Source organism: Nipponia nippon, unplaced genomic scaffold (assembly GCF_047370975.1).
Source record: "Nipponia nippon isolate SJK-2023a ecotype South Korea unplaced genomic scaffold, ASM4737097v1 scaffold_12, whole genome shotgun sequence".
NCBI classification, from domain to species: Eukaryota; Metazoa; Chordata; class Aves; order Pelecaniformes; family Threskiornithidae; genus Nipponia; species Nipponia nippon.
This window is the reverse complement of record NW_028262313.1, coordinates 24,190,752-24,218,626: the sequence shown is the minus strand read 5'-3', so window position 1 is coordinate 24,218,626 and position 27,875 is coordinate 24,190,752. Positions and strand designations below refer to the sequence as shown.

General features: G+C 51.2%; 3 protein-coding genes across 8 annotated transcripts in view; all 3 read left to right on the top strand.

Moving 5' to 3' along the window:
- HEPH (hephaestin) overlaps positions 1–1,156 on the top strand; it is a 46,934-nt gene extending 45,778 nt beyond the window's left edge. For 2 of the 5 annotated variants that reach the window (XM_087749251.1, XM_087749250.1), the window contains one exon: positions 52–1,156. In XM_087749251.1, the coding sequence (XP_087605377.1) occupies positions 52–650 (599 nt within the window). In that variant the 3' untranslated portion in view covers positions 651–1,156. The remainder of the gene's footprint in view (positions 1–51) is intronic. The other 3 variants (XM_087749249.1, XM_087749248.1, XM_087749254.1) reach the window with 2 other exon arrangements.
- A 4,320-nt stretch (positions 1,157–5,476) lies between these two features.
- LOC104012834 (G protein-coupled receptor 83) lies at positions 5,477–20,243 on the top strand. Of its 2 annotated transcripts, XR_015702798.1 has the most exons (5): positions 5,477–6,659; positions 8,239–8,364; positions 10,518–10,651; positions 11,183–14,579; positions 15,157–20,243. XR_015702798.1 is itself a non-coding variant. In XM_009465241.2 (4 exons), the coding sequence occupies exons 1-4, from the start codon at positions 6,282–6,284 to the stop codon at positions 11,805–11,807; spliced, it is 1,263 nt and encodes a 420-aa protein (XP_009463516.1). In that variant the 5' UTR covers positions 5,477–6,281; the 3' UTR covers positions 11,808–20,243. The 2 variants fall into 2 exon arrangements, 1 of the variants encoding a protein (XP_009463516.1); XM_009465241.2 differs by having other exon boundaries at positions 11,183–20,243.
- Positions 20,244–23,193: 2,950 nt separating this feature from the next.
- Positions 23,194–27,875, top strand: part of LOC104012914 (G protein-coupled receptor 83) — a 41,828-nt gene continuing 37,146 nt past the window's right edge. The window contains exon 1 of the mRNA XM_087749244.1: positions 23,194–26,057. The gene's annotated coding sequence lies outside the window, so the exon portion shown is untranslated. The remainder of the gene's footprint in view (positions 26,058–27,875) is intronic.

Here is a 27,875-nt window from a genome sequence, read left to right as displayed (position 1 = left end):
GTGAAGCCCAAAGGGCTCAACTGTCTTAAATAATTTCCCTTGCTTTTGCAGGTAGGCCAATACTGATGGACTGCCCTGCACACGAACGTCTCGGGTCGTGCCCAGGTCACGCTGAAGGCAGCGGAGCGACCCTGAGCGCAGGAGCACGAAAAGGGAAGCAGGAGGACAGAGCTGTAGCCATTTATTTCAGTGTATTTAAGGGAGAACTAGTAAAAACAATGACTAAAACACATCTTTCACTCTGGCACTGGCGGCTGAAAGAACCTGAGACAAAAAAGAAATACTGTAAGGGGCTGCCTACCGAAAGCTGCTGTTCTTTACTGCAGATGGCTGATGCCTGTGCTGGGTGTAACGCTGGCAGTGGGGAACGGTGGGTTACCACAGGCAACGGCAGCCCTGAAGCTCACCGCTCTCCCTTCTCCTCTGTAGTTAGTGCCCTTGCCCTTCTCGCGAGCCCCTCGCCGCCAGGTTTTCTGACGTTGCTTATTAGGCGGCTCTGCTCCGGAGCAGCGTTCCTCTGCCTGGAGAGGAGGCGGCTCTGCGGCTCAGAGCCCGTCTTCCCCACAGCCCCCAGCTCCAGACCGCCCGCCTGCGGTCCCGAGAGCCAGAGGCGTTGCCAGCAGCTCCCTTGGCCGATGCTAAATGATTGAAGAGCTTTAGTGCCGTGTCCACGTCGTTAAACGTGGCATTAATTGGACGCTGAGGCAGATCGGCAGGCGTCGGGCAGGGTGGGTAATCGTTGGCAGCTCACACCTGCGGGGATCCTGTTTGAGTCTGAAGTTAATCACTGTGACGAGAGAGATGGGGTGCTGCGCTTAGCAGAAAGGGCCCCTGTTTTTGGGCTGCACCGAAGCACTTGAGCATTCACAATGCAAAGATCAAACTGCGGACTTACTAGACTCCCTAAATAAACCTTATCTGCACCAAACGCACCCATCAGTTTTATTGCCATCAAGCAGATATAGAAGGAATTAGTTGTCAGGGAATGCTTCTAATTTAAATGTTAGCAGCTGTTATTATTTCAGAGTGGCAAATTTTATGAGTTTTGCCTAAAAGTCTGCTCTCAGTAAATTAAAACATTTTGTAAAAGCTGGATTATACCTGCAGTGGCTCTCACATATCGAGAGGGGAATGCAGGAGAAAGCCCATGGTGAATAATGTTAGTGGGGATGAAGGAACGCGCAGGTAAAACTCGAGTTGCCAAGTGCTGCGAGCTGAGCAGATCTTTTCCTCCCCAGAAGCCCGACCTTGGTGCACCTGCACGGGAAAGCGTTCTCCAAAGCGCTCGGCGTCCTTGCGCCCCAGAACCCCCTCATGGCGTAAAAGGGCCCTGAATGCCTTTTGAAGTAAACGCAGTTTGGAGCGTTGCTTCCACCTGGGGCTGCAGCTGCAGCAATGCCGGCGGGGCTGGGCTGCGCGGGCTCTCGGCAGGCTGCGTCCCTCCCGGCCCCCCTCGCGCCCGCGGACGCCGCTGCTCGGCACGTCTGGGCGTGCCAAAGCTCGCCTGCCTCTCCCTGTCTTCAGACGCGGTCTACTGTAGGCTTTACTGTTGCCCTGACGTTAAGCTGTTCTGCACAGTGAACAGCCCCTAAATTAAATATCTTTGTGATTTTGAATTGTTAGCATCTGTCTGAATTACAGAGCTGCTTTATTTAATTCATTACTGGGGTATTCACCCCATTATCGCTAAGCACGGTTTATTTATTAAGTCTTATTATCGAGTCCGTGAAACGTCTGGCAAGATTTCTGTGCCTGTTCGTCCCACGTTTTCTGAGTCACAAAAGCAGTACTAATCATTGCAAATGAAGAGGGATACAGCGGCCTCGGTGCGTTAAAGCAAATATAAAAAAAGAAAAAGTTCCCAGATCATGGTTTTCAAGAACTGTCCAAACTCTTAGTTATAACACACCTTTTGAGTGAAAGAAAAAAATCTAGGGGTTGATACGTAGCTCTCATTGTTTCTGTTATTTATCAAACTTGTATTTAAAATATTTAAAACAGAAAAGTGTAAACTATTAGCTTCTCTAGGGAATGGGAATCTTTCAAAAAGCTGCCTGATGCAACAGGCACATTGAATTAATTTTTCCTCATTTCGACTTGGGAATTTTAGTTGTTGAATTTTCTCCCTCTGGACAAGGCTCAAGCACTGAAACTTCCCATCTACTCCAGCTGCTCTGAACTCCGAATGGCAAAGCAGAGACATTTTCTTTTTCAAGCCAGAAATCTTATTACTGCCCCAGAAGACCTTGGCTGAGGTTTTGCCATAGCTTGTGTGCTCCCTCCTCTCTGTGGCACGGTCCCCTGGGGACCCTGGCCTGGGAGGACAGGGGATGCTCTCGGAGGCACGGCCGGTTTCTCCGCGGGTTGCTCTGGGGATCCCCGCTGCCTGTTCTGACGCAGAAACGGCTCAAAAGTGGGAGCAGCTTCAAGCAGCAGCTTTTTCTTGAGCGGCTCTCCCGAGCTTTCCCTGCCGGCGCGGGCGGCCCGTGCTTGGCGCCAGCAAAGCAGCTCGGAGAAGGACGGACAGAGGCGCAGACAAGAAGCCCAAGAAAGCACCTTTGGAGCGTGATGGGAACTTCTGCCTTAGGAAAATGTTTAATGTATTGGCCTGGTATTCTCAGTATTTCTCTCATGACCTCTTATGAGGTCTTTACATACCTCATAAGTATGAAATATAATAATCTGCAGGGACCTGTGGGGACAATTTTATTTGGCTTTGCAAGCTCAGTACTCCAGTAATGAAAGCATTTTCTTTACATCTTCCTGGGAGCAGACAGGGACAAGCACTTTAATATGTATACCTCCCGAGACGGTGGTAACACAGCCTGGGGAGACAGACTCCGTTACTATCACGGTTTGGCTCATCATTAAGTACTGTCCAGTAATGAAGATGAATCGTCTTTAGAAGCCATTTTCTTTAAATTAGCTTAAATTAAAGTGCAAGAGTGAGCAGCCTTGACCCTGGACACTTTTACATGCTGTACAATGAAACCGACTGCTGAATTATCTGACTTATCTTTGTCAGAGAGGAAAAAGCCCCTGCAGGCAAGTACTGGGAAGACACCCGGACCCCACAAAGTCCAGTGACTCCTCCCTAACAGCCGGCTTGGCCTCCCTGAGCAAAGGCAGCGCAGGCTGTGCGTTTGTCCGCAGGATCGCGCTGCCCCGTGTTACATCAGAGGCTTCGCGGAGCCAGAAAGGGGAAGAGCAAGCAGAACACCGCCTAAAAATGAACTGTAGCGATGACCTGTGAAAGTGTTCGTGATCTGGTGCTTTAATGTGCCCAAGCGGGATGAAATTCCTAAGAGCGTGCAGATCCAGACCCAGCTCCTCTCCTAACAGACAGGTTAGCTGCGCTGGTGGGGTGCGAGTTTATATTTAAAAAATGCACACGCCAGCTCCCAGGTAGATCACAAAATCAGGGACAGGAACTGGGCCGGAATGCGTATGCTGACGGCGCGAGTCGTGTGAGCAGCGGCTGGGGATAGCGTCGGAAAATTTTAACTGAGAAGTTCAGGCCTTTCCTTATTTTACCTCTCAAACTCCAATCAAATGTATGTATTTTATTTTTTTTAATGCAAGTGCTTTGATTCTTTGGTATTTAGATTTGCTAGACTACTGACCAAACAAGTATCTGAATTTTTATAGTACAGCTCTGATTTCTTTGTCCCTCATCAACACTTAGTCTACGTTAGATCTATTCAGAAAATGAATCTTCACCTCAATTGAAATTTCATCAATTTGACATTTCTTTTTGACACAAAAAAGCACCAAAAATGAAAATGCTAAATAATCTCATGAAAATGAGAAGTTCCAAAAATTTTTGACTCAAGTAACGTCAATGTGAGAAAGCTAAAAATCTTCTATAGAAACAAAGGCTGACTCTGCAATTCAAATGGATGGGTTTGGAAAAGTATATTTCTCCCTTGCTTCCTCTGTTTGACTTAGAGGAGCCAGCACAAACGTTAAGTTATGATGCATGACGAACACCGAAGTCTGCTGAAGCAGCTCAGAATGTTCCTAAGTGGGTAATGGCTGCAGCAAAACAGCGTGTGATTGCTTAAGCGTTTGAACCTTTGACAAAATAAATCAGTTCTGCAAAGAGTACTGTAGGATGAGAATAGCGCGCCTTTGGCACGCGGGGCATTTCACGGCGATCGCGTTTATGCATGTGCATCTAAATGCTGTTCTGCCAATGCATGTCCTTCTAATGCATGACAGCGAAGGGAAAGGGAACAGCGGCAAAGGAGCACCTTGTAACCACACAGCGAAGCAGCTGGGGGATGAAGCCCTGCGTGTTTCCACAGCCCCTGTAATGCCGCTGCGGAGACGCCCGCGGCGGCTCGCCCATCCCGGCGCCAGTCAGCACGGGGTCCCAGCCCCGCCGGGGCTGCGTGAGCGCAGCCGGCCATCCCGGCTGCGGCACAGGTGCCCGCCCGCCGTGCGTGTCGGACGGGGCGTGTGCGTGTAGATACACACGTACGCATGGCGGCATTCACCACCAAGCCATCACCAGCAATTTCTGGCAGCCCGCCTCTCCAGAAGACGCGTGCAGGGAAATGGTTGCCATTTCTCCTTTGGAAGCAAGAGCCCTGCTTCTGATCTCATGTGTGCCACAACCCTCCACCTTTATGGCTGTAAGTGATGTATTCGTGATTTACCATCCTCCCAATGAAATCCTGACTGAGTTGATTAGTATCCTCACGCAACAGAAACTATGAAGAAAAAGATGAAACTGCCCGCTTGCGCCCTGGCGCGGCCGTGTGCCTGGCTCAGCCCCCGGGCAGGGTGCAGGTTTGGGCTGGCTGCGGGTCAGGAGACAAAAGGGGCCTGGGGATGCTGAGGAAGGGCGGAGAAGCCTGGTGACATCTCTGAAGACACATATGACAAAAACACTTACGGCAAAAGACATTCTGTGTTGCCAAACGAACGCTGGGGTGCCAAGTCTGCCAAAAACGAGAAGCTGACTGTTGTCTCCAATTCCGTATGAAAACCTACCTGTTCCCCGCTCAGCCCCTTCTGCCCACCCAGTGGCCCGGTGCTGCCGGTCTCCCCCCAGCCCGGGGTGCGGGGCTTGCTGAGGAAGGCAGCACAGAGAGGCTCTTGGCACCCGAGTTTCTGAGCTTGGAGCCTGAGGCTGCTCCGCAAATGACTGTCTGCAAAGGAAGGGAAGGAGGGGAGATTTCCACCCACGTTGCTGCTGTCTGCTCCTGCTCTCCCCCACCTCCTGGCTCAATGCACGGAGGGCTGAGCTGTGGCGGGAGTCTCGCTGCACGCCCAGCAGCACCCTGAAACTTCTGTTCTCATTTTCAGGTTGCATTTCACTCTTTACGCTGTCCTCTGTGCCACGGCAGAGCAAGAAGGGGACAGTGCCAGGCACAAAGCCGGGAGCTCTCTGGACGCAGAAATCCTCGGGTGTTCTCTGTCTGCTAAAACTCTGAAACGGAGAGAAAGAAAGATGCTGCACGTTAGTAAAGATGCTTCACCCCATGTAGCTGTTGTGCGGGGTACCCAGAAGGGAGGAGGAGGAGACAGGGAAGATCAGGGCACATCCACTCTCTCTGTATTTTGCTGCTCTGCTAGATCTGCACATGTCAGACTGCCGTCGTCGATGTGTGGGGTTGCAATACACCTCGGGATAAGCTAGGAAGAGATACACTATTGGCTATTTCCCACGCGGTGTGTCAGCTGGCAGGCTGTATATATCGCAGGGAAAGCAGGGACCACTCAGTCTCTGAGCACAGCTGCTTCAGTGTATAGCTCAGAGACGCTCTGAGGATGGAAAGAGAAGGGAAAGGCTGCCCTTGCTTTTTTGATTCTGACAAGCTCTGAAAACTCTGGGGAAACAGAGACCTGACGGATGAAGGACTATGTGGAAAACTAATAAAGTGGATTTCCAAGGAGAAGCTGGGGGAGAGCAGCAGAACAGTGCCCAGAAGGAAATATTCACTAGGATTTCTTCCTAGGTGTAAGTGTTCGGGGATCTCTGGTATTTCAGCATCTGAATCAGCTGCTGTATACAGGACATAAGGGACTGAAAAGGAACAGCAGCTGGAGAGTCCCTGGAGCAAAGCTCACGTGTAACCAGCACAGGAAGAAGGACCCATTTATCAACTCTTTTTTTGTGGTTTGCAAGCCCGGGACAGATTTTTAAAATGCAAGCGTGCGCGTTTCCTCCTGCAGCCCCTGGCTTTAGCACCTGAGCTGCCAGGAAGGAGGGCAGAGAGGACGGTGCAGCCTGCCTGGGACACGGGCAGCGCTGGAGCTTTGCTTCCCGAGCCATGAGCAGGCACGCGTGGTTCCCTTTGCAGTACATCTCCAAGCCTTTCTGGAGAGCGGAGAATCACAGCACAACCAACTTCTTCTCTGCGCTGTATGGCTTCCCTAACCAATCCTTCTTCCACAGCGATTTGGACCTGGAGGACCTGGGGGACTTTGACAGCGGGACCAAGTATGAGGGCGAGTCCCAGAGCCAGACGGTGAAGGCGCTGCTGATAGTAGCCTACTCCGTGATCATCTGCATCTCGCTCTTCGGCAACATCCTGGTGTGCCACGTGGTGATCAAGAACAAAAGGATGCACTCCGCCACCAGCCTCTTCATCGTCAACCTGGCCGTGGCCGACGTGATGATCACCATTTTGAACACCCCCTTCACGCTGGTGAGCATCCGGCTGCTCTGTGTTGTGCTGGTGTCTGTGTGCCTGTCAGAGCTGTGTGTCTCTGCATTCGATGGGCCAGCAACAGGCTCACAGGCAGAGTTTCTTTTTGGCTCTGCCCCCTCTCCCTTTGCCTCCTGGGTGAGCTGCAGCTGTGCACTGTCCACAGTGTTCTGCCCTCCAAAAGCAGTTCCCGAGTTATCGGTTTGAATTCACCTTTTCTTAAATGGATCCTGTTTCTTTGGTGGGATTTCTCTGCCTTACTCTGATGGGATTTGAATCCCTTAATCTGCTCAGGGAAAGGGTAGTGCCCTCTTGTGTGTTTGCGCAACAACACTTATTAGGCACAAGTAATTAAATAACTGTAATCTCTCTTAGGAAACAGCTTTGCACCAACTTCAAAGAAACAGCAAATTGCTACAGTTTCAGTGACACAGTCATTAGTACCAGAGTTGTCTCTGTGGGGAAATTATTAAATTAATTGAAAACAGATTAGCTAGTCTTGACTAATTTTCTGTGTGGACAGATGCTTTGTAGTAAATGTGCTTTATTTCAAATCAGGTTAATCTGCTTCCAGAGTAGTTACATTAATTTGGAACAAATATGGCGCAGTCAGGAGTAACAAGGGAGTGAGACAACCACTGTTATTTGGAATAATCCCCTCTGCAGAAAAGCCACAATAAGCAGCACCTCTCGGGGAGCTGGTGAGAAAGGCCGTGCTGCCCTTGCCGTGCAGGCTCAGGGGGCTCTGGGCTCCCGCAGCCTCCTCCCCGCCCCGAGAGCGGCTGGGTTGCACGCCGGGGGGAGACGGCTCCCGTACCCGCAGGAGCCCGAGCCGTGAGGAAGGCCACCCGGCTTGTGAAGTGTGAGTTGCTTTGCCAGCTGGAGGGTAAAATTTCCCTCTCTGCTGTGTAACTTCATTGACACCTCTGAAATTGCTGTTGATGCATCTCACGCAACGTGACAAGAGGAGGGTCGGGCTTGGAGATCCGCGTGCGAGCCAGAGCCTGCCGCCCAGCTCCGTGGCTGGTAGCTGCAGACCCCGGAGGGCAGGCAGGCAGGCAGGGATGCTCCACGGCCAGGCAGTCCCTGACGCAGAGGTGTCACCTCACTATTTCAATGCCCTCAATGATTTTTTTCTTCCATGAATTTATCTCACTAAGTTTTGAACCCATGCAACTTTCAGCATCCATAAAGTCAAATGTTTTAACAATGACAGACGTGCAACTGTTTTTAAGGAGGCAAGCTACTGTTTTTCCCTACAGAGCCTCATCAAGGAGTTGAGGTAGGATTTCTTTACGTTTTCCAGAAGGACCATGTTACATGTACACACGCGCACCCAAACACACACACACACAGAGCACTACTCAGGTGGATTTGCTTGCGCAGTATAATACATCTCACCTCTGTTTCAAAGCCTCTTCCATAGTCACTGTTTCCCCAGAAAAACTGAGTGTAATGTATCTACAAAGCGTAAGGAAGCTATATTAAAGCATTTCTTCCTTACCATACTCCGGGGAAGCCTATTTGCTGCTCTTCAGATAATGCACGCTGTTTTAATCCAATTTTGTCTGCTCTTCAGGTGCGGTTTGTAAGCAGTACCTGGGTTTTTGGAAAGCTGATGTGTCACATAAGCCGGTTTGTCCAGTACTGCTCCGTTCATGTCTCTGTGCTGACCCTTGCTGCCATCGCTCTGGATCGGCATCAGGTACGTGATACACCTCACCCCTAGGTTTGCTCGAAAATAAGGCACTAAATACATAGGTTTTTCCCCTTCAAATCCCGGTACGTGGAAAACCTGCATTGCCTTGGGAATCAAGGAATGGAAGGGAGAACTCTGGCTTTCATGGCAGTGGACAAAAACCCCACGGTGTTTTACAGCGAGGGTGATCAAACGCTGGAAGAGGCTGCCCAGGGAGGTTGTGGAGGCTCTGTCCTTGGAGCTCGTCAGAGCCCAGCCCGGAGCAGTCCCGGGCAGCCTGCTCTAGCCGGCCCCGCTGTGCGCAGGGAGCTGGGCTGGGTGGTCTCCAGGGGTCCCTGCCCGCCTCAGCTGCTCTGTGGAGCACAGCCCCGAAAGTGTGGCGGGGATATAGTCCGAAGCTCGAACACCAGCAAGCCAATGCATTTTCTCAGCATTTATTTATGAAGAGTCTTACAATTTTTAGGCTTGCCCCTTTATTTCGGGACACCTAAGACTGGAACTAGTGAGAACCGTGTTAGCACTTTCAGTTCAAGGTGAGAAATTCTCCTCTCCTCCCCCTGCCCCAATATTTTTTGGCAAATATCAACCAGGAAAACCTTACAGCTCAAGCAATGAGTGCAAACCAAAGGGGTTCCTTGAAGTGTAATACAGTTTGTAATTTTGCTTGAGCTGATAAATGCTGTGCACTGGACGAGCAGACGCTACAAGGTGCGCTCTCAAGCAGACCGTGCATTTTTCCTGCAGTGCCGGAGTCACAGGAATGGTTGTTACTGAAAGGCAGTTTCACATGGTAAATGACATGGCTCGATGAAGTTCAAAGCAATAACGGATTCCACTCGGATCGTCTGGGATGTGCTCCATCTGGTGTCAGAAAAGGACAGTGACTGCCAGAGTATAGATCATCCATTTCTGTCTTTTTTACCGCAAAACGTTTGGTAGTCTGCCCGTTTTATGTGCAACATTGCAGCTCCTGAAAGTGAAGCATTTTGATAATGATTCATTTTAATCCGTAGGTTCTGGGTTGATTGCAAAGCATGGCTAGGTGCCAAGAAGTGTTTGTTTAATTAAGGGCAAGCACAATACCTGCCTTTAAATTCAGTGGAGTAGGTTCCTCAGAACTGGAATTAGCTAGTATGGCCCAAGGAGATAAAAAGAGAAATAAGGAGATGTCACTGAGCAAAGAGAAATCAACACTTGCCTCTCAAAATATTGCTGGTCCTGAGAGGTACCGGAGCAGACGGGTGCTCCAGGGGAGTTGCAGAAGCTCGATTAAGCAGGTATTTACAATGAGACTAGAAAAGATGTGCGTAAAATACCAAAGGCTTCATCAGCCAATAGATCATTTGGATGACGTGATAGGTCTATTTTCAATTATTGTTTCATTGCCTAATCACCCATAGTGCACGTAGCTCAACAGGTATCTAACCGTCATCATCTCTGAAGCCAAGCTGATGGGTGACACGGTGTGGTTCTCTGCTCAGGGCACTCGGCCAGCAGTAACACTCGATACTTGCACAACTCTTTGCATTTTCCAGCCCTTATACTTTCCAAAGTCCTGTAAAATGAGCCTCTGCTTTCTGCCTTTTAACGCTGGAGGGATGCAGAGCTGCTGCAGTGCTTCAAACTGCAACACGAGGCTGGAAGGGTGACCAAGATGTTGTCAGATAAAGTAGCCCTCCTTAGCAGCAAACACACCTGGACTACACCATGCTGCAGCCAGTACTGTGAACATAAGAGACCAGCCTTCAAGTTTGTTAGTGCTATGTTGGCCAAAGATTATGTTCAGCCATGGTTCTCAAGCATCTTGTCACTCTGTCTTGCAAGTCCACCAAATGCCGAATGTTGTGAGCACCGTGGCTGCCACCTGTATTGGAGACCTTGTCTGTAGTAATTAGGAGACTTTTTGCACTCCCTACAGTACAGGCCAGAACAGCCTCTTGGCTTTCAACTCGTGCCACACCTAACGTCCGTGCTGAGTAGTCCTTGCTCTCCTGGAAAGCACACGCGGTGTTTGCTTCTTACTCAGTGATCAGTGTCAAACGCTTGCTCCTGGACATGGATAAAGCAAAGACGCATTCTTTTTTTTTTCTCTAAAGCTTGCAGCTCATTTTTATCAGCTGTGGCTGTTGTAAATCCTCAGCATTGGTTGTTCTCTGCAGGTTATCATGCACCCTCTCAAGCCGCGCATGTCCATGGTGAAAGGAGGGATTTGCATCATTATCATCTGGGTTATGGCCAGCTGCTTCTCACTGCCTCATGCCATTTATCAGACTTTGACAAGATTTTATATCGGGTAAGACATTTACACGGTGCTTTTTTAATATGACATATGCAGCTTAATCAAAGTGCCGCGGATTCTCAGGCACACACCTCTCCATCTGTGTTATTAAAAAAGAAAGTATGCTGAAACAGAGAAGTCTGCCTTCTCCTTGACTAGCCGGTGTGTTTCCCACAAAAGGACAATGAAAGTGGATGGAATTGCTCTCAGGCTCGTTCGTTAGTTGATTTTGGCTCAGAGATTCAGCCCTGTCATTTGAGGCAGGCACAGAAGAGAGGTGCTCTTTGTCATTAGAGGGCACAGAGGTCAATATGAATTAGTTTTTTCTTTTCCTGGGGATGTGTTTAAAATATCTTCCCTGGGGCCAAAGGTCAAACTTAAGTCAAAATTGTCCATTGGAAGTGGCACTTGCCCATGAAGCCACTGAATGACTTCTGCTATCTGTGCCTTTACTGAAACGTGCAAGAACGTCTGAGATGTTTGTCCTCCGGGTGTTGTGTGCCTCTGGCAGTGGAATTGAGAGTTCTTTCTCTCTTTGATCTTCAGGAACAGAACAATACGAATGGTCTGCCTCCCCAGCTTCCCTCCTCCTGCTGATCTTTTCTGGAAGTATTTGGACTTGACTACTTTTGTTCTCTTGTATGTCCTGCCCTTGCTTGTGATCTCCATCACATATACCATGGTGGCCAAGAAGCTCTGGCTGAGAAATGCCATCGGGGACCTCACCATGGAGCAATACTATGCCCATCAACGGAAGAAGAAGATGACGCTGAAGATGCTGATGGTGGTGGTGGTTGTGTTTGCGGTATGCTGGTTCCCCCTGAACTGCTACGTGGTGTTGATCTCCTGTAGGGCCATCCACAGTAGCAATGCTCTGTACTTTGCTTTTCACTGGTTCGCCATGAGCAGCACTTGCTACAACCCCTTCATTTACTGCTGGCTGAATGAGAGCTTCAGATCTGAGTTGAAGTCCTTGCTGTGTGTCTGCCGGCGGCGGAGTGCGGCCCAGAGCCACGCTCTGCGGTCCATCTCCCCCCCTTTCAGGCATGCCTGGGTTGAGAACTGCCATTATAAAAGAGGCAGCGCCTGCCAGAAGGCCAGGGCATCCTCCCAGAGGAACTCGGCAAAGACAGACATATCCAGCGTTCAGCCGGTTGTGGCAGAAAGCTAAAGCCTTAATCTGATGGCCAGGCAGCATCACGTTGTAATTGCAGAAGCACGGGGAAAATTGAGCGGAAAAGGACTGCTGGAGACTATCTAGCCCAGCCTTCCACCCAAAGCAAGCTACCTTCAGCGTTGGATGGGGTTGTTCAGGACCTTGTCCAGTTGTGTTTTCAAAAACCTCCGGGGATGGACTGGCCACACGTGGGCTCCAGAATGGGGGGTGTCGAGTGAATTTTTCGTCGGAACAGTCAGCAAAAATTAACAGAATTCTTTAACAGCACACAAAATCTTTCATAGCCCAAGCAAATGAGGGAACCTACACCGATTATACACACGCCAACTGACGCACACTGTTTTAAAGTAGTTGGCTGTTTATGCATATAGATACACTGTATCGATTCTTTCTTTTTATTTGTTTGTAATTTGTTCAAGTTGAATAACACTTCTAGCCATTCTCATGCTCACGCCCAGCACATCTCAGGCGCGCGCTCTGCTGTCACAGAAACGCCGCAGCTCTGCCCGGCCGCCTCGCTGCGAGCCAGGCGCGTCCCTTGCAGCACCGCGGGCGGCCGTGCCTGCCGGGAGGGGGGGAAACCTCTCAAAAATCACAGCGGGAACACAGCTTAGAAGCAGGACAGCAAAACCTCGCTCCATTTTTGCAGGTGTTCTTCTTTCAGTGGCTTTTCTTCTTCTGTAAGGCTTACTAGTAGTCACCTTAAAACACTGCTTATGCTGCGATCTGGGGTCAAGAAAGAAATTACGCAAGTGAGCTTATTCTCAAGCACTAGCTAGCGGCGGAACCAACACTCTCTGAAACATATACCACTTGTCATTTTGCTGAGGACTAAGCTAATGCCCACTCACCAACCAGCACCAGCCACCCCGTAAATAGAAATGGTTCCAGAGGAATTTTTCGTTTTTTGAACTTTCTACCGTATTTCTTTTTTGATGTATTTCTACTATCTACATAGGAGATACTAAGTTGGAAGTCAAATGTTGACAGTCAAAATCATTTTATGGAGCTTCTATCAGTGGAGACACCAGTTTGAGTTTAATGGCATGGCAGCCATGTCCACTGGTCCCAGCAAGTTGAGCTGGTTGACTTCAGGGCAGCTCCCCAGGCAGGTGACAACGGCCCGTTGGGTACATTCGGAGGGGGCCCGCAGGGACTGTGGGCTTCAGGGACCAACCTCCCTCCCTCCCCGTCCAAGTTGGGGTGGCCAGCTGGCAGGCCAGGGATGGGAACTGGGCTGTGACCAGTTTCTCTAGCACTGGGAGTGCAGGCTCGCTGTAGGCAAACAAACTGGGGGTATCGCTCCATGGGCGAGGGCGGGTGGACAGCAGACTCACGTAGGTGCTGTAAGGTCCACGCAAATATGCTGCACTAATGCAGCTCTTTACCTATTCCATGAAAAACTTCATGGTTAAGCACGAAAACAGTATGCGAGCACTCAGAGGGGGGGAAGCCTGAATTGCCTTGCCCGGCTGTATATGGGGACAGGAGGGGTGCTGGCCAGCAGGTACCTGTCCTGCTGACACACGTAGGGCTTCGTTATAGTCGCTAGGCTTTCCCTCGAGAAAGTCTCACATCATCATAGTTCCTAAGAAAACTGTATGTTGCCATCTTTTAACATTGTTAATTGACATTTCTTTAGAGTAAGGCCTAAATTATTTTCCATTTCAATAATATTTTATTTTTTACCAGCCCTAAAGAACTGTGTCCTTCATGGCTTCAGTGTCAGACCGGCAGCCCTCGCCCGGCGCGTCAGCCTGTCTGTCCTGGCGTTAACCCGCCGGGCAGCGGCGATAACCGCTCGGCAGCTGCTGAACGGGGCACCCGCCTGGCCTGAGGTGGAACCTGCGCTGTAACTCTCAGTGCTGGGAACAGATCTGCAGGTTTTAAAACCAAAAGGCGGGAGACAGGAAAAGTTGGCACTAGATAAAAGAGTTCGTTTGTAAACCTTTATACACTCCCCCGCTCAATAAAACTGAACATCTGATAATGTGCCACTGCAATTGCCTCAAATGCTGATACTTGCATTCCTGCTGCTCTCGGCGGTGATGGAGTGCTTTCAGCAGCGTTTGCCCTGTTCGAGCAGAGGCTCTCCATACGTAACCAAATAGCGGAGATTCCTCGCGCGTGGGCAAGCGGGCCTGCGGCGCCTGGACAGCCGGGGCGGGCAGCTGCTGGGCTGGCGGTCGCGGTGGGACCAGCCCCGGCGTTTCAGCGCGGGATTTGGATCAGCAGTGAGAAATATCAAGTGGGAGCATGCGGCCGGCTTCAAACTAATGGCTGTGAGAACTCGCCAAAGTTGCATTTTTCTCTTCCTCGGAAAGAATAACCGGTTTCCTTATCTATGTCCATTCAGTGCTGGCTCGGCCTTCGTGATTGCGAAGGATTTAGCCTCAAAAGATAGTGAAAGGAAAATGAGTTTCATCCTTCCTATGCAAAATAATACTAATTAGGCTTCTACAGCTTGGCATTTCCACTGAAGACTGGCAAGTTTGCTACAGTTGCAAATCTGAGTGAAAGACTACTTAAATTTGGAAATCGAGATGCTTTGATAGGTACAGAAATGTTGACGTGTGACCTGAGAATGTATTTGCATCTAAAAAAGAAACCGTGAAGCTGAGGAAAGAGGAGCGTAACACAAATCCTGCTTCTTCCTAAGATAATTGTGGGCAGGGGGGAGGACAGAAGCACACCAGGCAAGGAACAGAGACCTCACGTGCCTCGAGATTCTGCAAAGCGCCGGCGTTTCCCGTGCTAGTGCTTCAGGTAAGTGCTCCCCTCTAGCAGACGGCGCTCACGCGTCCCTCCCGCGCGCCTGCGGGAGGTATTCTGCAGAAGGATGCGCTTGGGGGAGGACATTGAATTAGAAAAATCTCTCCAGAAAACAAGCACCCAAGAGTCAGACGTCTTCTCTGATTCACCTACAAGATGTGTTTAACAGGCTTTCTCCTGGGGGCTTTATCATGTGAGCCTTTATTTTGTTTACGCTAATAAAGAAGCGTAAGTGGAGATCTGAATGGAGCTGGCACAGTGGAGGCAGACATCTGAGTTTCATTTTATGTTACAAGTAAATAACATATAAACCTGATATTACTACTAAGTTGGGTTTTTTACTGTCTGGAAAACTTGGAATTCATACCACTGCAAATGGCATTTCCATAATGTAACTGTCTGGAGGGTTTCTGTAAACAAAAAAAACCAAACCAACCACAAACCCAAATACAACATTGCTAAGGTGAGTAATTTAATGAAACGTCTTCTCATCCAAATGTTCTGTTTACGTGGGAAAAATTCAATGAAATGAAATAATGCAGTTTGCACGTACATCCCAATGCACTCCCAGGGAACGGCTCGCACTCGTTACTCTGGAACAACCAAACCAGCAGAGTCTGCTCTTGCTCCTCATCTTTTCGGCAGGACAGCAAGCCGGGTCCGGCGTCCCTCAGCCTCTGCGCGGAGCGGCGCACGCCGCGGTCCAAGCCACGTCTTCCCGCGCGACAGCGGCAGGCGTGCAGGGACTCCCGCACCCGGCGAGGCTTCGCTCAGGGCCAGTTTGCTCCCAGAGGGAGCGCTGGCGCGGGTTTCCTGACCGCACATCCTATGCTAATCCTTATGCAAGCAGCGTTTTCGTCGGTAAGAATCTGCAGTCTGGCAATGTTCAGCTGCCTTAAAAAATACTATTTCCTGGAGGTGAGTGTCAAAAGCTTACGTTTTTGTAAAAGTCTGGCAAACTTTGCCATCATTATGTGGAACCTTCCACTGGATGCTCTTGTTTTAATACGAGCTCTGTTAAAATTTCCATGTCATTGTAATACAACAAGATTCGATTCACCAACGTTTTTGGGGGGCTGATAACAGCCAAATTAAATATCTGGTTTAGGACCCACTCTCTCCTGTAGGTTTTATTGGAAAAAAACAGAATGAACTTTAAAGTTCTGGAAGGGAGCTATCACCTCGTGATTACATGGACGAGGATTAAGAGGAAAGCATAGACTGCTGTTCCTGACAGACTCAAAACCACGACCAAAACTTACGTCTGCATGTGTTTTGACATCTTTCAGTGTGAAAAGCCCTTTGTAAAAAGCAGAGCTATGATTACCCAGATGAGGAGTCAGCCCTGGACGTGCGCCGACTGCAAACGCCCTTTTGTTCCCATGCGTTTCACTGCAGCTCCCTGCAGTAAATAGTTGGTCTCGGCAGCACTTCTCTTCGCCTGGGTGCCTCAATCCAGGCAGGAGCATGGGCACATCTAATTTGAATTCAACTCTTACTGTCCAGTAAACACTTCCATGAGCAGAAGCGCAGCCCAATTTCTTGTGCATTTCTCCCAAGTGCTCCTGCCAGGATCCTCAGCCATCTCCTGGGTCCCCTTCCCCTCGCCAGGGACCTCGCTCTCGCCCTCACCTGCCACCAAGCAAAGGGGGTGGGAAGCGTGCACCGCTGAGGCTGCTACATCTCTGTCACGCTTCTTTGAAACTGGTTAATGAAGTCATATTTATTTGGGAGTAACCGCTGGGTAACAACACGTGCTGCGTGATCGTGCAGGACCTGGTCTCTCTGAGCAAAGCTGGAAGTGCGATACCAAAGTCTCAGAGGGGTAGCCTGGGTAGTGAGGTTGCTACGCCATTCCCAGCTCCACACCTACTGAAAAAAGCAATATGCCAAATATAGAGAGCCCTACACCTATATTAAAATAACCCTTTACTGTTCAAAGTGTTAAAATCAGGCAACTATACCAAAAGAAATGAACATTTTATTGTCATCTCTGAAGAGCCGTTTCTGATATCTCTCCCTTTGAAGAAACTTTGCAGCCAGAACAATGAACTTGCAGCTGCGAATCCTTTCACCCGCTCTGACCAGCTTCGTGCAGCTCCAGAAGCATCAGAAGGCTCCCGTTCTTGAGAGGGGTCTGACACGTGCACGTTTTAAGTCACTGAATACAGTGATGTGAATACAGACGCCAAACGACAAGGCCCGCAGTATCCCAGCCAAGGCGTTTTCTCCAGTTGTTTGTACCAGAAGGCGGCTCAGGCAGAAGAAAGCTCAGCCCCTCTCTGCCCACACCGGCAGCCAGGGCTGGGTGAGGACCAAGGAAACCAGCCTCAGCACCGCCCTCCGCGCCCCTCAGGCCAGGCTGCTGCAGCAGGGAAGAAGAAACGTCTCTGTTGATGCTGAAAGCGACGGCTGCCATCCTGGGCACCGGTCTGCCTGCCTGGGTTGTGGGTTTTACAGCATCTGACAGAGGTTTAATAGCCTAGGATGGTGTGAAATGTGCTGTGAAACCAGAGCAATGCCTCTGTAAAAGAGGTTCCATGAAAATGTGGGGTTTTTTTCCCTCACTTGGAAATAAAAGCTATGCTCTTACACAAGCTCAGTGAAGAACGATATTGTCATGCGGCACAACAGAAACGCCCGTCATTCTGAGCAGCATAGGTAAAGCAAGTTTGGCACTAAATAACTTCTCTTAATACGGAACTGTCTTTCATATGTGCAAATAGTCTGTGCCGTTCCACGTAACGCTGCAGAAACCCCCTTATTTCTTTTCTATATAATACTTGAAAAAAAATCAGCGGTCTAAAAATGACATTGCTTCACACGAATGTTTTTTCCTCCTCTAGCAACAGCTAAAAGCAACAAAAGCTGTTTCTTTTCCTTCCTCTGCAACCTGAGTCAAAGGTCCTTACGGTGAATGGAAAAGCCCTCGCTGATGTCAGGCAGGTCTGCATCAGGCACCGGCCCAGGAGACGGCGTGTTTGCTTGGCGAGGTGTCCCGGCGGCAAGGGGAAGGCGGGGTGGGCGTCCTCCTGGCGCGGCTGCGGCGCCTCGGGCTGGGGCACTGGCGCGTCCTGAGCTGTCCGAACGGCGCCCGTTACCTGGATTCACTCCGCGGTGCCACTAAAGCGCAAAGCGTTGTGGCTCTCTCCTAACCAAGACCAAATGCCTTTATTTTGAAAAACAGGGAGGTGTAGAAAGGGAGAGGTATATGTAAGCGAGAGGAATGGGGAAACACATAAATCCGTCGAGCGTCACTCTCATTTTGTCTTTGCCTGCGATAAGAAGAAATCTGAAGATTCACTTGTAAGGCTCTACCTCCCGAACACATGACCATAAATGTGTCAGACTTGTAACCTAAATTTAGACTCCGTTTAGGATTATTGCTATTACTAAATAATCCAGTGCTCATTGTGTGGGAGATAAGCTTGCCAGTGGAGTAATTATTAGCTAATTGTGTAATTATTAAGCTGGTATAACTACTAGCAGCTTTACTTCTACCGTGGACTTTGTCCTTTTTTTGAATTTTTGATCGCTGTCTCAGACTCCAGAATTGCTCCGTGTTGATGATTTTTTTCTTTACAAGAAAGGCGTTAACTCTCACGATGCCATTATTTGCACAGAGATTGGTGTCCGGTAAGGAGAGGAAGAGTGGACCCGGTATTTTACACGACAAAATGAGAAGTCATTCTTTTTTTCCTAGGAGAACAAAATTCTCAGCTTTATCAAGTGGAAAATCCTCATCTGCGGCATCTGCGGTGACCCTCAAACTGTCCCTAATTCATTTTCATTTTTAATATTCTCCTGACAAGAAGTGGACAAGAGTAAATGGGATTTGTATCGACATTCATCTCATAGAAATCTGGTGTAAAGATGTCCCATTGATCGCTTAAAATGCCACGGGCTGTTTACTGGCAAGGTGCTCTTCCCGGGCGTGCCACCACAAAGAAAGAAGTGAAAGCACGTCTCAAAAGCAGAGCCTCTGCAAGGAGAGGGACGATGGACAGCCAGGAGGGGACGGAGCGGCTGGCAACTCATGAAGGGCCCGAGGACCCGGGGGGCGGCCAGCACAGCCGTGTTATGTCTCATCTCTCCCCCACTGTAAGTCCAAAGGCCTGGAAGATTGGAGTCCATTTTTTAGCTGGAATGTGTCACACTGAGGTCCTGGCATTACTGAAGGTCTTGTAATTCTTTATAAGATTAGCATTACCAACACTGCTCATTTGTTTGACTTCCACAACGCCACGTCACTGTCTCAGCTGTTTCACCTCTGCTCGTTTGCTGAAATGCAGTGGTTTATTTCTCTTGCGGTTTGCTTCGCTGTATGCCAGACTATTTCAATGAGGAATGGAACAGACTCTTCAAGCGAGAAGAAGGGATTGCCCCGATCACGGCCGACTGAAACGTCACTGACCGACCTGCAGTAACTTGGAAGTAACTTCTGTAGGCTTCACCTTGCTGGTTCAAAGCTCGCTTAGCACCTTCTTTCCCAAAGGAAGTTTTACATTAAATAAGCATGAAAATATAGCAGGTCTCATCTACATAAGAGCTTCCATGAAACCCGGAGCTGAGATACTAATAATTAATGACTGCTTTTGAATCAGAGACACTGAGGAGCACAGCAGCCAGCATCTTTAAACAGAATAACGAGTTTCAGGATGTTCCCAGTAATACTGCTGTACATTTACTGGAGCACTCCTGCTAAAGAACCATATTAATAAAGTTTTCTTGTAGCATGTTGAAAGAAGCTGCTTTCTTCTTTTTCCATTATCCCTACTTCAGACAAATGTTGGTGCTACGTTTTAACTTTTCAGCTTTGTCTGAATGTCCTATTTGTTTTTAGGGTGGAGAAAAGTCCCTGGAGTGTCCGGGGGCTGTGAATGACCGGGCAGGGAAGAGCGCGGGTCCCTCTCGGTGTCCCGCTTCGCGCGGGGCGCCCAGCCCCTGTTGTGTTGAGTGGGTCAGAGCAGCGTGGAAATGCCAAAAACCAAAAAGTTTAAGAGGCAAGAAGGTAACAAAAATGTTGTTCCATGAAATCGTATTTGTGCTTAAAGTGCATAGAGTCCAAAGGGGAGGAAAAATGCTCCGAGGATCAGATCAAAGTGGCTTTGAGAACACACTGTTAATGAAAAAGCATCCAAGATCCTTGTTATTCCTGTAGCTTCCTGCTCGGGTTCAAGCCTTTTGTAGTAAATGCCGTTTGCTGCTCTTCCAGAAGGAAAGGGATCAGCGTCCAGCCGTGGAAGTCCTCGCGGCGCGGGTGCGAGCGGCTGCCGGCAGGGCAGGGCGTTGCGGTCCCACCTGCGCCGGCGAGGCCTTGGCTGGCCTTCTCCTGGCGGTGGGGGCCTGCACCGACCCCACCTTCCAGCACCTGCCGACCCTGAGCCGCAACTACGGGCTAGGGCGAAAGACGTTTTTTAGACAGAAGAGCAAGGCCTGGAATAACATTTACACCTGCAGCTTTGCTGCAGCCGCTGGAAGTGCTCGCAGGGACGGGGTGAGGGCCCCACCACCAGCGCCTGTTTGCTCTGCTCCCTCCCCGCAGGTGACGGAGGGGTGGGCTGCAGCATCGCCCATGGCAGCGCCCATTGCTCCAGCGCTGCCCGTGCTGCGGTCGCAATGCACGCCGTGCCGGCGCTGCAGTAACGGGCCGGCTCCGACTCCTGCCCGCCGGCCACCGGCATCGGCCACCAGCATCGGCCACCGGCATCGGCCACCGGCACCGGCGGGAGGAACTCCTGAGTCGCGCAAGCGCGGCCGGTGGCGGTGGCTGCCAGAGGAGGCAAGGAGGCTGGGTGAGAGGAGTTTCCTCAGGTCAAGGATGAATGCACCCGGGGAGGAGAGCCTGCCTGCATTTCCGCAGCGCGAGGGGCGGGTTGCTGGTAATTTTACCAAGAGGTTTAGGGTTCGCTCTGATCCCACCGCAGGGTAACACCAAACCGCCGGCCGCCGGCTCTCTGCGCCGGCCCCGCCCCGCGGGAGCCGCCAGGGGGCGCTGCGGCGCCGGCCCCGCCGCGGGTGGGGGGGTGCGGGGGGCGCCCGCGCCTCGCTGCGAGGGGCCACCGAACAGCGACCGAGTGGCCACCGAGCGGCCACCGAGCGGCCACCGAACAGCGACCGAGTGGCTACCGAGCGGCCACCGAGCAGCGACCGAGTGGCCACCGAGCGGCCACCAAACAGTGACTGAGCGGCCACCGAGCGGCCACCGAGGGGCCACCGAACAGCGACCAAGTGGCTACCGAGTGGCCACCAAACAGTGACCGAGCAGCCACCGAGGGGCCACTGAACAGTGACCGAGTGGCTACCGAGTGGCCATCAAACAGCGACCGAGCGGCCACCGAGGGGCCACTGAACCGCTCACCCTCTGCGCTCCTTACTGCTGTGCGTGCTCTGCCCGGGGAAGCCCGCCAGCAGCCCGGTGCCCCCCACCCCCTCGCTGGCAACCCCGGGGCCCGGCGGAAGGGCTGCCCACGGGCCGGGCAAAAAGCGGCGCCGAAACCTGCCCGCTTCCCCTGGGGCCAGGCAGCTGCGGCGCGCTGCGAAGCAGCCTGTCGCTGCGGCTCTGCCTCCTGACTCATCCAGCGGCACCGAAAGCGTTGCCGAGGGTCTGACTGAACCGCGTTGAGGAGGCATTGCTGGCTGAGGTTAGACATGGGCAAGACTGAAGCAACATTGCAAAGTCATGAGAAGTCAAAATAAATGTCAAGCATTACATCTTCCACCTGGCAGCCGACTACGGGACCAATGAGATGTTCAAGGAGCTGACCTGGGGCTACCCCCACCCCTTGCTGCCTTCCTCCGAGGTGCCTGGTACGAGAGCAGAAATAGCCAGCAAGGGATGTCGTACACTGGAAACAAGCCTGTCCTCCAGATCATGACCCAAGAGGGGCAACTTTATTAATTTTCAAGCTGCTTCGGCAATGGAAAGTAGGATGAAGGCTATCGTACACACAGCCCTCACAAAAATGCTGGTGTTCAGCAGTGCTGTAGCGGTATGAGTGAAGAGGGATTTCTCAGAGAATTTGAAAAACCATATCAAAATATAATTCGAGACTTGAGAAACACAGTACAAACCTGGGCACCTATTTGGAGCATATTAGCCCTCTACAATAGGTGAGGTTATCAATATACATCGATCATTATCAGTATACAGAGATCATTGGTGCGTGGGCACGCATGTCCCTGGAAGTTCACCTGCAATTCAAGAACCCCAAGGTCCTGACAAAGCAGACAACCACCCTTTCTCAGGGATGTGCCTCCGTTTAAATCACTTGCTGCTAATGCCGGTGCTGTAATTCTGGAGCTTTGCCTGCTGCCTTGGCAGAGATCTCTTGGGCCTGAGACATAACATACATCTGAGGAGTTCTGCATCTAAGTTAAAAGAACGCATTAAAATAAATAAGATAAGGTGGCCTGACCCCGAGTTCCTAACGCAGCCCAGCTGGATAACTGCACCGAGTCCTGGCTTCCCAGAAGCGACGGCCCAGAGCGGCAAAGGAGGCGCAGCAGTTGCCTTCCAGACGCCACCCTGACAGCCCCTGACCAGCACCCCTGACCGGCAGCCCCTGACCGGCAGCCCCTGACCAGCACCCCTGACCGGCACCCGTGACCGGCAGCCCCTGACCGGCACCCCTGACCGGCACCCTTAACCAGCACCCCTGACCGGCACCCCTGACCGGCAGCCCCTGACCGGCAACCCCTGACCGGCACCCTTGACCAGCACCCCTGACCGGCAGCCCCTGACCGGCAACCCCTGACCAGCACCCTTGACCAGCACCCCTGACCAGCAGCCCCTGACCAGCACCCCTGACCAGCACCCCTGACCGGCACCCTTGACCAGCACCCCTGACCGGCAGCCCCTGACCGGCAACCCCTGACCAGCACCCTTGACCAGCACCCCTGACCAGCAGCCCCTGACCAGCACCCCTGACCAGCACCCCTGACCGGCACCCTTGACCAGCACCCCTGACCGGCAGCCCCTGACCGGCAACCCCTGACCAGCACCCTTGACCAGCACCCCTGACCAGCACCCCTGACCGGCACCCCTGACCGGCACCCGTGACCGGCACCCCTGACCGGCAGCCCCTGACCGGCACCCTTGACCGGCACCCCTGACCGGCACCCGTGACCGGCAGCCCCTGACCGGCAGCCCCTGACCGGCACCCTTAACCAGCACCCCTGACCGGCAGCCCCTGACCGGCAACCCCTGACCAGCACCCTTGACCAGCACCCCTGACCGGGCAGCCCCTGACCGGCAGCCCTGGCCGGCACCCTTAACCAGCACCCCTGACCGGCACCCGTGACCGGCAGCCCCTGACCGGCAGCCCTGACCGGCAGCCCCTGACCGGCACCCCTGACCGGCAACCCCTGACCAGGCAGCCGGGCGAGGGGGCCGTGGCAGGGGCTTTTGTACCGGCGGCCATGGAAAACAATCAATAGGAACGCTTAACTTCCTGGGCCTGTGCCGAATACTAAGTCAGCAGAAGAGTACCTCATTATTATACTACTTTTTACAAGGAAGCCGTGGGCAGAGGAAATGTGACTCACTACAAACACTGGGATAAAAAGGCACTGTGCAAATGAACAAATAAAGCACTTGTGAGTAAGCTCCGCTGAGTGCCACTATCACATTCTTGTTGAGTCTCAGGACATTTCAGGATCCACTCCAAAAGTTCTTCGTTATTCATATGGCTAAAAATAGGTCTTGAGGGCTAAATTGCAATGGTCAGCCAAAGCAGAGAGTAGCCAAATACCGCTGGTACACGGAACTTAAAACGTTGGCCTCTTCCAAAAAAGACAAGGTAGGTGACAAATTTCCTGTGAAGCCGAACCAAACGTTGACGGTATCAGTTTCCCTCCTGTGACATAACGTCTCTCCTTTCCAGCTTATGATTTGTTAGTAATAATATTGAACCGAAATATACCCAAACCGCAGGACTGGAAAACACTTGCCCTGGGGTGGTTAAAACAAACAGATGAATCCCACAGATATTTTCCCTGTCATTAACATGTCTCCCAGACTTTCGTCGCCGCTCCAAAGGCTGGTTTGAACAACCTGCTATCTTTTTTCTCCATTTCTTCTCACAAGTGGTCGTCCTGTCTTTTGTCCACTCTTCTCCTGAGTCCTCTACATTAGTCTCAAAGTCACAAGACTCGCTATTTTTTATATGGGAACCGCAACGTATGCAAGGTTTGTTTCCGTCAGCTGGCACAAGAAAAGATGCTAAGATCATAGTGCTGTGCAGAAACTATCAGAAAAGGAGGTGTTGGCTTAGTCTTGTGAGAATAATTTAGAAAGTGACAACTTTAAAAAGTCTGTGTGTTACATATATGTGCACAGGTCACGGGAGAGAGAGGGAACCCGAGGCGCCGGGGAAGGACGGGGCCCAGCCGCTGCCGGGAGCGGGGCTCGGCTCTCCCGCTGCGCCAGCCCCACGGCACACGGCGAGGGAGGCCGTGCTGCCTCCCACGCCAAAACCTCGCTCGCTCGCTCGCTTCCCTGATCACGTCGATCAAAATCCCATTTTCTCACCCGTTTTAGCATCTGAGAGCTGAAGACACAAACTTCAGTCAGCTCTTTCGAATTAACGTCTTGGTAAAGCTTTTCTGAAGGAGCAGGGTAGAGCTCAAACCCGCACCTCGCTAGCACCTACTCACCTTCAATATTGTGAGTAATTGCTTAATATTTGCAAAAGGTCTGTGAATGCTTTGAGTGAAGAATACTGCTATTACTTGCCATTAACTTTTCTTTCCCCTCTTTCTTCTACCTACAGCTCCTGCCGTGTTTAGTGGCAAGGGTCGGATTCAGCCGCTCGCTCGCAGGGAGTTGGTACCTCGACACAAAAGCCCTGTATGGCGAGCAAGGCATGGCTCGGTGAGCAAGGCATGGCTCGGCGAGCACGGCAGGGTGGCAGAATCAGACCATAAATAAACTACTGTAAATCATTACTTGTTTCCACAGCTTTCAGGAAAGGAACAAAACATTTCTTTGGCTGTGGAGCTGAATTAATGGAGTCTTTGCTGTAGCCTGTTGCAGCACAGCTAACCACGGGTCACAGCGAGGTTTTCTGGCGCTGCACCCGAGCCTGCCGTGCAGCCGATCGGCCTGGCGTGACCCGGCACCACGCGCCCAGCCAGCCTGCGCGGCAGCTGCTGCCGCGACCCGCCGGTCGCCGGCCGTCCCCTCTGCCTCTCACTGCCGGAGAATGGGAGACCGACGGGGGACAATTTTTCAGCCCAGTCTCACAGAGCATCATGTATTGACTACCAATGGTCCTGGACTAAGGGCTGTCAGCTGCGTTAATACCTGCAGCATATTACCCCGGTTTATGTGCCTCCAGGGTATTTTCTGAGGTTCCAGATGTGGGATCAGGTCTTTCTGTTAATCTTTTGGGAGAGTGCTTCCTTCTTGTTATACGAACACAAGTGGGAAAAAGGTTTCATCATTTCATTTTGCATGAAAAGCTACAAAGCTTTCAACTAAAGTGGGTTGTAAAAGCAAAACACACAATTCTCATTATGTATTTCTTCTTTTTTCCTCCTTTTTTCTTTTAGATAGAAATAACAATCAGAAGCATTATTAAAATGCTTTGAATCTGCCATCATCTTGCGTCGGAATGATGCTCCTGACAGCTGCTTTAGCGCACATTGCCAGCTCCTGCTTTCAAGAGTTATATGATTACAGTGTTTGTACCTGCTCAGGAAGGTCATCAAAAAGTTAAAAGTTGATAAATTCAGAAAAATATCAGCCAACCAAGATTATTCAGAGCCACTGACCCAGGCTGCACTCCTTGCGTTTGGAGAGATGCTTCAGGGCTCGGAGGCTAAAGCCAGGGCTTTGCAGGAGGGAACAACTTTGCCCCAAACCCAGAATTGTTCTTCTTCTCCTCTCTCCAACACACTCCAGAGCTAAAGGGGACTTTTGGTGAGAGGTCACCCCCAAAGGTTTTTATCGTGTGTGAGATGAAGCTGATGAGAGTGCCCTATATGTTGCCGAAATGCATGGAAACCCTTCCCGGGGTTTAGCAGGCTTAACGGTGCATATAGCCTGGGGAAGGCACAGCATCATTACTGCCAGGGTGGGTCGCACCGGGTGAGATGGCTGATTAGGGCTCACCGCTTTAAAAAATCTGGACTTTTTTTTCCAAGTATGTACATGCTTTTAGGTCACAAAATGCTGGCAGCTGACGGGGATGCCACGGGAGACTGTGGATGCTGCTGAGTAATGTGAGAAAAGGAATCGAAGCTTACTGAAGACAACGACCCTGCCAGGTGTGGTGGTGGAGATCCCCGTCAGGCGGCAGCTGTGTGTCCGTCCCCCAGGCAAGCTGCAGCTCGTCACCTCGTCACCCAGGGCTCGTTCCTAGGAGCCCGCTCCCCACAGCCCCTTCGGCTCTGCTTCCTCAGCACCCTGCCCTCCTCCCACCGCTCCCAGCAGAGGCTGGATCCATCGCATCCAGCTCCTGGACAAGGGTGAGCTCATTGCCACAAAGTGGCTTATTCTGTTTTTTTTTTTTTCATGCCTCTTCCCCAGTTTCTTGAGTTGGTCTCCTGCCCTGCAGGACAGGTAATGATGAGCTTGCCTTAAGAAACTTAAGAGAATAGATGTTAAGATATTAAGCCAGATTACTCTGCGTCTTGTTCTCATGACATGTGCCAAAAGGTGTTTTGGGGAAACATCCTTGGTTTAGAGAAAGCCAGGCACTGTGAAGTGTAAGTCCAGGTACAACTGGGTAACAGAAATTCAGGGCCCGGTTGCCTAGCTGCGTGTCTCCAAGAACAGGTTTCAGATGTGTTCTGGGAGGCCCCTTCTTGGGATTAGGGGTGTGCTTTGGTTTCTTGCCCTCTCTGCGGAGAAGAGCTGGCTTCCACCCTGGGGCTCGCTGCTGGGGCTGGAAGTTGATGTGATAATTTTGCTTCAATTGTGGTTGCTCCTTTGAAGAGAAAAATCCCCCTCAAATCTTGCCCCAGAATCTCTGTTCTCTCCTGGAAGATTTTTCCAGTCTGTGTTTTAGCGTTTGCTGTTTGGTCACCGTTGTGATTAAATACATTTTTCCTTTTCTTTAATTCGCTGAAGCCGACTGGGCTTTGAGGTAGCAGTTCCCAAAGCAAGGTACCTAGCAACATGCAGTTCATGATATTTTCGGTCTAGGAAACTCATATGATGTGCTGATGTCCCTGGTAATCAGCGTGTGTGTATAAATGTCGGTTTAATTTTCTTTATGGTCTGAGATTTTTAGATGAACTATATCATCTTGTTCTTTCCTATGATAACAAATGTCTCTCTGTCTACTAAAACACTTTTTGTCCTCATTACCACGGTGGCTTTTTGCCTGCCTGAAGAGACAAACGCCCTGGCGTCTGGTTGGCCTTTCCGCTCAGGTCCTGCGCAGCAGGAGATTCCTGCTTCCCTGTAAAGCCCCATCACGTTTGCGTTAGGCTCTTCATGCGCGCTGCTTGCCCGAGATCCTCAAACCGTTGTGCTGGCTGGGCTCCTGGTGCTGGTGTTGTGCGGGGTGCTGGGTTTGGCTGGGATAGAGTTAATTTTCTTCACAGTAGCTAATGAGGGGCTATGTTTTGGATTTGCGCTGGATACACTGTTGCCAGCACAGGGATGTTTTTGTTATTGCTGAGCAGTGCTTACACACAGTCAAGGCCTTCTCTGCTCCTCACCCCACCCCCCAGCGAGCAGGCTGGGGGCACAAGGAGCTGGGAGGGGACACGGCTGGGACAGCTGCCCCCACTGACCACGGGGATACCCCACACCACAGCATGTAAAGCTGGGGGAAGAAGAAGGAAGGGGGGACGTTTGGAGGTACAAAGTTTTGTCTACCCAAGTGACCGTTACGCGTGATGGAGCCCTGCGTGCCTGGGGATGGCTGCACACCCGCCTGCCGATGGGAAGCAGTGAATGAATTCCTTGTTTTGCTTTGCTTGCGTGTGTGGCTTTTGTTTTACTTAAACTGTCTTTATCTCAAAAGTTTTCTCTCTTTTACTCTTCCAATTCTTGCCCCCATCCCGCTGGGGGTGGAAGTGAGTGAGCGGCTGGGTGATGCTTAGTTGCCAGCCAGGGTTAAACCACGACATGCAGCTAAATAAACCTAGAGCCTTACCCTGCCCAGGGCTCTGGGGTCTGGGGAGCGGGGGCACAATCCTGACCTCGGCACGCTGCCATGCGTCAGGTAGCAGCAAGCGCTGGTCCTGATGCCCTGCCCTGTGCTCCTGCTGATGCGGATGCCGTCGCCCTCCCGCTTGCTCGCCCGCCAGGGCTGTCGCTAATGCCCAGCTGGC